This window comes from Salvelinus alpinus, chromosome 21, assembly GCF_045679555.1.
Source record: "Salvelinus alpinus chromosome 21, SLU_Salpinus.1, whole genome shotgun sequence".
Classification (NCBI taxonomy): domain Eukaryota; kingdom Metazoa; phylum Chordata; class Actinopteri; order Salmoniformes; family Salmonidae; genus Salvelinus; species Salvelinus alpinus.
The window spans coordinates 20,040,072-20,051,619 of record NC_092106.1 but is presented as its reverse complement, the minus strand read 5'-3'; the positions used below and the strand labels follow the sequence as shown (position 1 = coordinate 20,051,619).

The 11,548-nt window shown below is 43.9% G+C and overlaps 1 protein-coding gene across 3 annotated transcripts in view; it reads right to left on the bottom strand.

Moving 5' to 3' along the window:
* Positions 1 to 630: 630 nt before the first annotated feature.
* LOC139547989 (max-binding protein MNT-like) overlaps positions 631 to 11,548 on the bottom strand; it is a 33,607-nt gene continuing 22,689 nt past the window's right edge. For all 3 annotated transcript variants that reach the window (XM_071357254.1, XM_071357252.1, XM_071357253.1), the window contains 2 exons: positions 5,560 to 5,752; positions 631 to 3,460 (listed from right to left, as the gene is read on the bottom strand). In XM_071357254.1, coding sequence (XP_071213355.1) covers positions 2,664 to 3,460; positions 5,560 to 5,752 — 990 coding nt within the window. In that variant the 3' untranslated portion in view covers positions 631 to 2,663. The remainder of the gene's footprint in view (positions 3,461 to 5,559; positions 5,753 to 11,548) is intronic.

Genomic DNA, 11,548 nt, shown 5'->3' with positions numbered 1-11,548 from the left:
CAAAAAAGGCATTTTCCCATTGAGCCGACATATGCAGTGTTTACCGTGAATGTGGGCTCTGAAAAAGTGCATTGTGGACAAAGCTCGCTCGGATTGAATCCAACACTTTATAAAGTCATTGAGGAAGAGAAAGGAAGCAATGAATTGTAATACAATAAAGGAAGTAACATCTTGGCTCTCCATTCTAGCCATTTTCTACTAGTCCTACTTTGTATTGCGATAGGGTGTTGCTAAGTGAGCCTACACACACCCTAAAAATGTAGATCAAATAAATTGACCAAAGCAAGAAGTTATAAATGTAATAAGATTTATTAACTATCTTAAGAATTTTCCACTTATGCATTTAAATTCTCTTTTTACATAATGGACAATTAGATCTAAACGCAGCCCAAAATGTACAGGCAATATAGAACTTCCACTTTCTCCATAGGGAAAACACAAACGTTGTGGAAAGAGCTCAAAGCTCTCCCGCGGTATACAGTACTGTACATGGTCTCAGAAAACAGCTGGCATAAAAATCTACATATGAACCAAAATCACCAATCGACATGCAAAAACAGGCAAATCTTTAAAATACACTAAATCCATTATTGAATGTGTACATACATACTGTTCCATTCCACACAAAGATTGATCAAATATATATTTTTTAATGTTATGACTACCATGTCCATTCTTCCAAAGACAGACACACACACAAAAACATTCAGATTAAGTGAAGAGGGACACAGTCACGTGCTGTTTTTGCGAGTGCTATGTACAGTTGTAAACCAGTTTTGCTTTAATTGGGGTTATTAAGTAGCATATCAAAGTGCTAGAAGTTAAAAGTTGAATCTCAGCTACACAGGTCGTGTAATAGTGCAGTGGACGGCTAACATGAGAATCTAGATAAGAGTTGATATACCAGATAATTCATATGGGTGGTGGAAAGAGGATAAAATGGCGTAGGTGACTGCCCGACCATGCCGTTTAACCCCAAACTGCCACATTCACTTCAATGCTCTACCATGACACTGCCGAAGGCCTTAGTTAAGATCACTGCTGCAACACAAACAAGATATGCCTCACTATATAGCTACTTTATTACACATACATAGATACTACAGGAACAATTTACAGTGATTGTGCCTGCTATGGCTCCTGCTCTGCCATTAGTAAAAAATATATATTAAATCGTGGTAATATGTAGCCACTTGAGTATTGTAGTTTTACTCCTGTGCTAAACTGAGTGGTTGTTCAGTTTTGTAAAAAGTCCTCACAGTTATACTTTACATCACCTGGTTCAGATGTGCATGGTGGAACTGGTAATGCCAGCATTTGGGTTTGATTCCTGCCTGGGACACACACACTGAATATATGTTATTACAAACTAGTACACTCAATGACCATTCAATCAATCTCATTTTACATGCAGTTGTGGTTTACCACCAGCAGGGGAAGCCTGTGGTACATGCAGTAATGACAGCGCTGCAGTGGGAGAAGAACGGCCAGGCCGTGTTTTAGGTTTCACTTCACAGCCATGTGCCTGGGTAGTGGGAAGGGGAGGTCCCAGCAATCATGTCCTCAATGTGCTCCTTTATGGCGCTTAGTTGTTAGCACACACACACACACACACACACTGATCCCATGCTGACGCTGACGTGCCAACACCTACCAATCACACAACCAGAGAGCCAGTCTCTCTGACCCCAATTCAGCGGTCTGAAATTGGATGCTTTGCCTTCTGGTCACATCAAGGTCCGTATCCACAAAGTGTCTCAGAGTAGGAGTGCTTATTTAGTATCAGTTTAGACTATAATCATAATGAATGAGATTATACGGGCAGATCCTAGATCAGCACAACTATTCAGGTGATTTGTGAATACAGGCCCTGGCCTCTGATAGCAGTGGTAGACTTCAGTTAAATCTAAAACCTTGGTGCTTTCATAATAGCAAATAGTGGCACCACCACAGTCATTAGTAGTGTGGTTTGTAAATACTCTTGGCTGTGGAATACATGACCCTGTACCAGAAATATAAAAACCGGTCTTGAATGAAAATATGCAGGTCTGACTGCCTTCGACATTGGATGACGTCCTTCTCTCACTATTAGCTACTGTTTTGCTTCTGTAGATATGAACACGGAGGAGGCCAGACAGAGAATGTCTCCATGTGATTTTCTACACTGCATCCTATACAATATCACACTCCATCAACATTACCCTCCTGGACATCATACTCAGCCCAACAACAACATTGGCTGTCGTTCACCTCTCATAACCATTATAAAGATATATATTTTTTAAATTACATTTTTATAGTTTCTTCTTGGAATGTTCTGAGTTACTTCTTATTGACAGCTGTAATGCATCAGGTTAGTTAATAATGCAGTTTGTGAATCATCAGTGAATATGAGGACTTGCGTCCAGTATGAAGACTTTTACATTTGTTTGTCAGTACAGTAGTCCTGGTGCCTGCCTCACTCTGGGCCTGCTTCAGTTGCCCGGGGCTCTGAGTCTGGGCTGGTTCCTGTCCGGCTGGTCTGCTCTGAGGCCGATGGTCTCCAGATCTGGAGGTCTGTCTCCGACTTCAGCCTGACTCTGGCCACCTCAGGGTGGGTGTGGCCTGTTCATTTAGCTTGGTTCTCAGGCTAGCTTCAGGATGGCTCTGGCCTGGTTCAGAGATCAGGCTAGCTTCAGAGTGCTAACGGGGAATGAAGGCATGGTCACCATAGTTACAGGGTTCAGCAGCTGTTGGTGATGTGTCACCACCTGGGCACCAACTGCCGCCTGCTTTCCCATGATGGTGGTTGTGCCCTGGTTGGGGGCAGTACCATTTACCTGGGCGAGAGTATGGGTGATGTGGCCCACCATGGCTGGCTGGGTGACAGCAACGGACTGGGGGTAGATGGTGGGTAGATGGTGCTGGCCCAGGTGGGTAACAGGGTGGATGGGGATGTCTCCGATGGGCTGGTGGTGGTGCCCTGGGGCTGAGGAGGGAGCTAGATGGGTGATGTGCTTGGCTCCTCCAGATGAAGCCTGGATGACGTGGTTGACGGCCTGGATGACAGAGGCGTGGGAAGCCGAGGCATGGGCAATGACCGTGGGCTGGAGGCTGGGGGCCTTTACCATGTGAGTATGAGCGTGGGCGGTCACCATGTGTGTGTGAGCCGGGAAGAGGGTGCTAGGGGAGGTTACGGTGTGTGTGTGAGACGATAGGATGGCCTGGATAGGGGTGGTGGTGATGTTGGATGCTGGGATGGAGAATGTAGCCGAGACAGCCAGGGGTGACAGCGGGTGGGGGTACGTTTGGGCCTTGTGTTGGCTGGAGATGTGTTGGGTGAGGATGGAGGTGGTGGGGGTTATGGGAGTGGGGGTCACAGTCTTGTACAACTCGGGTTGCATGGCTTGTTGAGGCACGGTGGGTAAGGCTGCCGGAACATTCTCCTCATCCATGTCGTCATCCATGATGTCTTCACCCTCTGTGTGACAGACAGAAAGAACACATTAACTTTACGCTTGATAACGTCACAGATATGACCGCTTTGTACATTCTTAAAACACTGTGTAGGAACTAGTGCAGTTTGGTCTTTCTATAAATAGTGTGACATTGGGATCAACATTTCAAAATGGTTTGAAACAAAAATAACAAGGATTTTCATGAAGTTCTACATGTGTACTTAGAGGAATGAAAGTGAATATGCGCAAATTGGCCCATAACTCCACCTATACAACAACCTAGGTCTAGGAATATACAACCTTTAAAACGGGGTTTATACAGACACTGGCAAGTCAAACTCAAGGACTTTCAGGGACTTTTCCCAAGTAATTAATTGCAATTGTCAAGAACCTCAAATGGTACACCATTTTATAATGTATAGAACTGTAATGCTGCATACTCCAAGAAAGGTTCAAATCTCACCTTTCTGGTCATTTTTTAAAATAAATTGCTGAGGTATAGTCACTTTTGAAGAAGTTTAAGTACAAATATGAAAATAAATGTAAACTCAGCAAAAAAAGAAACATCCTCTCACTGTCAACTGAGTTTATTTTAAGCAAACTTATATTTACACATTTTGTATGAACATAACAAGACTCAGACAAACTGAACAAGTTCCACAGACATGTGACTAACAGAAATGGAATAATGTGTCCCTGAACAAAGGGGGGATCAAAATCAAAAGTAACAGTCAGTATCTGGTGTGGCCACCAGCTGCATTAAGTACTGCAGTGCATCTCCTCCTCATGGACTGCACCACATTTGCCAGTTCTTGTTGTGAGATGTTACCCCACCAAGGCACCTGCAAGTTCCCAGACATTTCTGGGGGGAACGGCCCTAGTCGTCACCCTCAGATCCAACAGGTCCCAGACGTGCTCAATGGGATTGAGATCCGGGCTCTTTGCTGGCCATGGCAGAACACTGACATTCAGGAAATCACAGGAAAATCAGCCATACTGCTCGTTCTGTGCGTGGTGGCATTGTCATGCTGGAGGGTCATGTCAGGATGAGCCTGCAGGAAGGGTACCATATGAGGGAGGAGGATGTCTTCCCTGTAACGCATAGCGTTGAGATTGCCTGCAATGACAACAAGCTCAGTCCGATGATGCTGTGACACACCGCCCCAGACCATGACGGACCCTCCACCTCGATCCCACTCCAGAGTACAGGCCTCAGTGTAACGCTCATTCCTTTGATGATAAACACGAATCCGACCATTAGATAAAACCGCGACTCGTTAGTGAAGAGCACTATTTGCCAGTCCTGTCTGATCCAGCGACGGTGGGTTTGTGCCCATAGGCGACATTGTTGCCGTTGATGTCTGGTTAGGACCTGCCTTACAACAGGCCTACAAGCCCACAGTCCAGCCTCAGCCTATTGCGGACAGTCTGAGCACTGATGGATGGATTGTGCGTTCCTGGTGTACCTCGGGCTGTTGTTGCCATCCTGTACCTGTCCCGCAGGTGTGATGTTCGGATGTACCGATCCTGTACAGGTATTGATACAGGTGGTCTGCCACTGAGAGGACGATAAGCTCTCCGTCCTGTCTCCCTGTAGCGCTGTCTTAGGCATCTCACAGTACTGACATTGCAATTTATTGCCCTGGCCACATCTGCAGTCCTCATGCCTCCTTGCAGCATGCCTAAGGCACATTCACGCAGATGAGCAGAGACTCGTGCCCGTCTATGACAAAAATTGTTTAAAATCTATTTGTTTAAAATGATTTTTGATTACTGGCTCTAAATCGATCTCGGATCGCTACTGCGACAAAACCCCTCTCTCCTGCTGCACTATGATGTAAGGATTCCAGGCATATGCGTTGTTAGTGGCTGTGATGTAGGGTTCAGCAAGGAGTTGATGGACAGTCGGAAGAGCAAATTAAATACTAGGAGGGACATCCCAGCTTCAAGTGGTGTCAGAATTCACATCCTGCTTCACACAGGCAAAAGAGACCTACTCCTGTGTCGGTGAGAATCAGGGTTATCGTTCAATGCAAACAATTTTGATCTATGTGTCCATAGATCTATTTATAAGCAAAATTCTTAATTTGATTGCTTGGTTAAATCGATTAATTGAGCATACCTGAGGCAGTAGAGGTAGAAGCCTGGTCGTCTTCTGGTTGAACCGTCTGTCTGAGAACACGGTCGATCTCCATGACATTCATCCATTGGCTCAGCTCGTTCTTCAGCTCAGCCAATCGCTGCTGAGTAGCGATTTTCTCCCGCGCCAGTCTCTCCATCTCATGCTCGTACTCCTTCTCCTTGCGCTTCAACGTCTGTAAGACACAGCGAGGAAAGGGCTCAGTACAGTTTGAACACGCACCCAGTTATAATGGGGCAATCAAATATTTCAGAGAGAGCCTGCATTTTGATTATAATAAAAACTTTGAACTGAAGTTTCACGTTCCACACAAGTTCTTCAATAGAACCAGTAATAGGCCGTCATTGTAAATAAGAATTTGTTCTTAACTTCTCTGGGATATGTGGGACGCTAACGTCCCACTTGGCCAAAAGCCAGTAAAAATGCAGAGCGCCAAATTCAAATAAATTACTATAAAAAATCAAACTTTCATGAAATCACACATGAAAGATACCAAATTAAAGCTACACTTGTTGTGAATCCAGCCAACATGTCAGAATTCAAATAGGCTTTACGACGAAAGCACACCAAACGATTATGTTAGGTCAGAGCCAAGTCACAGAAAAACACAGCCATTTTTCCAGCCAAAGAGAGGAGTAACAAAAAGCAGAAATAGAGATAAAATTAAATCACTAACCTTTGATGATCTTCATCAGATGACACTCATAGGACTTCATGTTACACAATACATGTATGTTTTGTTCGGTAAAGTTCATATTTATATCCAAAAATAATAGCAAACAATGCTATTATCTGAGGATAGCAAAAGAGTAAACAAAGAGAGAGAAGCATATTTCAACCCTGCAGGCACGACACAAAACGCAGAAATAAAAATATAATTCATGCCTTACCTTTGACGAGCTTCTGTTGTTGGCACTCCAATATGTCCCATAAACATCACAAATGGTCCTTTTGTTCGATTAATTCCGTCAATATATATCCAAAATGTCCATTTATTTGGCGCGTTTGATCCAGAAAAACACTGGTTCCAACTTGTGCAACATGACTACAAAATATCTCAAAAGTTACCTGTAAACTTTGCCAAAACATTTCAAACTACTTTTGTAATACAACTTCAGGTATTTTTTAATCGATAAAATTGAAGACGGGATGATCTGTGTTCAATACAGGATTAAAACAAACTGTAGCTAGCTTTCTGGTCACGCGCCTCTAACAAACAGTACACTTCAAGTGACCCTCGTTCAAGATGGCCGTACTTCTTCATTACACAAAGGAAAAAACCTCAACCAATTTCTAGAGACTGTTGACATCCAGTGGAAGTGGTAGGAACTGCAAGAAGGTCAATTAGAAATCTGGTTTCCCAATGAAATTTCATTGAAAAGAGTGACCTCAAAAAAACAAAAATCTGAATGGTTTGTCCTCGGGGTTTCACCTGTTAAATAAGTTCTGTTATTCTGTGAGTATAACAGAACTTATTTAACAGGCGAAACCCCGAGGACAAACCATTCAGATTTTTTTTTTGAGGTCACTCTTTTCAACAAAAAAAAAAAAAAAATGTATGGCTGGATTCTATTCCAGGTGTCATTGGTCCTCAATGTGTACATTGAGTTTACCTAGTCATAATTAAAATCATACATACCAATGTCATAAACCTCCATTTGCGTTCATGTAAAGTAAAGCTATTCAGACCTGTGTTGTTTTAGCAACAGCCGCGGAACCACATGCATAAACCATTTATCTCTTCTTATCAACTTGACAAACAAGCCACCCCTTAGTGTATTCGTTATGCTGGTCACTTCCTTGTCTGTGACCGTACATCACACAACCAACAATAAAACAAACACTATTTCCTGACCCCATGGTCTCTACTTCATCTGTCAATGTTGAGACAGAGACAGGGCTATATACACACTCTGACCAAGAGATCATTCTCTCTCCCTGTACAGAAACATGTCAAATGTTATGTTACTGTCAAAACCACACCACGGCCACATCCTGAGTGTTTACAACAGTCGATAGATAATGTTTCTTCAGAAGGTAATTGCTGCATCTACTTCACTTCCACGGTAGGCTGAGGTGGATTCCAGAGGAGCAAAGGACAATCCCCTCTGGGAACACTAACTAGTACTCTCGGAGTGTAGTACTACTGTTGTTAGACGCAAGCATCAACATCCTCTTAGAGACTGCTTGGATATGCCTCCTTGTGGGCCCCTCCCATTTTCCTCTTTGCTCGCCTTGCTAGTCCCCACAAATGTTCTTTCTAAACCACATGGACACTCATTTACTACTCTGAAAGCATTACTCAAAACCATTTCATAGGACTGACAGCAGTCGAAAATAAAGTCTTGGGAGAGCCATTTCCATGTCTGTTGCTTCCTGTGACTGGATGAGCAGAAGTAACAGACATTACCCTACACCATGACCGGGCAGGCAGCATGACTGTGTGAAAGGAAGAACAGACACAGAGAGACCTGGATAGAGGGAGGGAGTACGGAAAGAGGGAGGTGCTGGGCAGTGGCTCTCTGACCCAGTTTATCTTTTCCTGGTCAGCTGACAAAGGCCTGACAAAACAGGCTGTAGTGGGCGGGGCAGGTCTGTACGGAGGGAGAGCAGCCAGGACAGAGAGATTATACTGTCGGTCTGCCTGGGAGACAGAAAACAACTAGGAAGAACACCATGATGGAGTCTGCCAGGAAAAGAAACCTTTACATTGACTTTATGAGAGACATAAAGACATTGAGTTTCATTCCCCCTCCTCCAGTGGGTATTGCCCAAACGACTAGGTTCAGAAGACCATGGAATCACGACTAGCCAATCAGGACAAAATTAAGACGACTAGAATCACGACAAGGCTAACAAGGCTGGACTCATCTATGACTCAGAGCCATAAAGCTGTGTGCTCACAGACCTGGACTTCCTGTATCTGTGTATAATGTAGCTGTGTGTGTGAGACTAGGTACACATACTACATTTGTACAATTGCTATACAGTATGGAAGTATAAACAGATGTAAGGCCAATTGCGGGTCTTCAACCAGGATTAGATAAGATGCTCTGCTGTGCTGTCACTCACACAAACCCAGGACCCTCACACAAGCAAGCACACTGAAACACAACCCCAACCCTATGACCTGTCTAAATCTACATGCGTGAACTGCTCCTTACCTTGGAGGGCAGAAAGGAGATGTGTGTGTGATAACACTATGCAGCCTATAGGACAGGGGAGGTGTGTGTGTATATATATATATATATATATATATATATATATATATATATATAAAAGATGAGACTGTTGTGCAGTCTAAAGCTAAAGAAGACCAGATCTGTCATTCTGTCTTGATTTAAATGTTAGGGTAGAGTTAAAACGATTAAGACAGCCAGTCTGGTGTTGTTTAAGGCTCTATCAGTCCAGTAGAAGGCGTACTGCTGCAGACTCCCCTGAATGGCTGGTGGTGAGTCACCTATGGTCCTAGACAGACCCCAGAGGGAGGTATGTCTGTGCCCGTCTCATCCAGCCGGTCTGGGTGGTCTTTACCACCAACATAACTATATGAATAATGACAGCACTCTGCTCCAATCAGACCGCCCCCCTCGTTTTGTTGTCACGGCAACAGCTGAAAACCGCCATTGTTTCCATGGCAACATGTCAGGTGATAAGCAGCACATTGTCCCAGTGCGTCAGTTGTACAGCGGTAGAATATTAAAAAGGCATCAGAAACATACATCAGCGACCAAATAAAACACTGCAATAACAAGGTAAAAAAAAACGGTTGTAGAACGCAGTCATAAAGCCAACGCTGTAACACGGAGACAGTCATATGTGAATGCGAGTGTGGGGGCATGTCTTTTGCAAGCATGCTCATGAACACACGGTGGAATTCTGGGCCTAGTGCTATGACTCATACAGACAAAGAGAGACAGAGTGAGCGCCCGCGAGAAAGATGCTGTATGTACTACTCACTGCTCTACAAACACCAACACCCACTGAACTCGCTCTGGTACAACGACTATGGCCCCACCTCTGTCACTACACCATCTAGTAGCTAGCTGCTTCTAGCCATTAATACACCTCCATCTGCTTGCTATACTAGCTGTAGTTGCCATTCGTATGCACTTGGCTGTTCAATACTGTCCTTGGAGAAAGTCAAAACACTCTGCAAGGCAAGCTGTACTACTACTACCACCTATAACCGTAGTCTACACAAGCAAGGATATCTGCCCCAGCCCCCATTCAAGAACAGAGAACACACAGCAACAGCTAGGGTGAGACAAGCTAAGAACAGTGTACCTGAAACAGGCCAAGAACAGCAGATGGATACTACAGAACACATGACAAGAAACCAGAGAAAGCATGGACGCACCTCTTCAGTATCAGCCTGTACTGATCCACCTACTAATACAGTGCATCCAGACCACTTGACTTTTTCAAAATTTTATTACGTTACAGCCTTATTCTAAAATGGATTAAATAGATTTTTTCCCCTCAATCTGCACACAATACCCCATAATGAAAAAGCAAAATAACTGGTTTAGACATTTTTGCAAGTGTATAAAAAAAAAAAATAACTAATATCACATTTACATAAGTACTCAGACCCTTTACTCAGTACTTTGTTGAAGCACCTTCGGCAGCGATTACAGCCTCGAGTCTTCTTGGGTATGATGCTACAAGCTTGGCACACAAGTCCAGGCTCTAGCTGGGCCACTCAAGGACATTGAGACTTGTCCTGGAGTCATTCCTGCGCTGTCTTGGCTGTGTGCTTAGGGTCATTGTCCTGTTGGAAGGTGAACCGTCGCCCAGTCAGGTCCTGAGCACTCTGGAGCAGATTTTCATCAAGTATCTCTGTACTTTGCTCCGTTCATCTTTCCCCTCAATCCGAACTAGTCTCCCAGTCCCTGCCGCTGAAAAACATTGGTATTGGCCAGGTGATGAGCGGTGCCTGGTTTCCTCCAGACATGACGCTTGGTATTCAGGCCAAAAAGTTCAATCCGACTAGAGCATCTTGTCTCTCGTGGTTAGAGTCCTTTAGGTGCCTTTTGGAAAACTCCAAGCGGGCTGTCATGTGCCTTTAACGTCTGACCTGATTGGTGGAGTGCTGCAGAGATAGTTGTCCTTCTGGAAGGTTCTCCCATCTCCACATAGGAATTCTGGAGCTCTGTCAGAGTGACCATCAGGTTCTTGTTCACCTACCTGACCAAGGCCCTTCTCCCCCGATTGCTCAGTTTGACCGGGGGGCCAGCTCTAGGAAGAGTCTTGGTGGTTTCAAACTTCTTCCATTTAAGAATGATGGAGGCCAGTGTGTTCTTGGGGACGACAATGACACATTACACCTTCAGGCTGTGTAAGGGCTATTTGACCACGAAGGAGAGTGATGAAGTGCTGCATCAGATGACCTGGCCTCCAGAATCAACTGACCTCAAACCAATTGAGATGGTTTGGGATAAGTTGGACCGCAGAGTGAAGGAAAAGCAGCCAACAAGTGCTCAGCATATGTGAGAAATCCTTCAAGACTGTTGGAAAGCATTCCAGGTGAAGCTGGTTGAGAGAATGCCAAGAATGTGCAAAGCTGTCATCAAGGCAAAGGGTGGCTACTTTGAAGAATCTAAAATATATTTAGATTTTTATAACACTTTTTTGGTTACTACATGATTCCATATGTGTTATTTCATAGTTTTGATGTCTTCACTATTATTCTACAATCTAAAAACTATTACAAATAAAGAAAACCCTTGAATGAGTAGGTGTGTCCAAACTTCTGACTAATACTGCATATATTCTGAATAAGCACACACAGCGAACATAGCAACGGGAACTATCACATCACTCCTGAGTTAAATAGGTTTGAGAAATCCTTCAAGACTGTTGGAAAAGCATTCCAGGTGAAGCTGGTTGAGAGAAAGCTTTGCATACGCTTGGCAATCATCAAGACAGAGTGTGGCAACTTTGAAAAATCTCAAATATATTGTTTTTT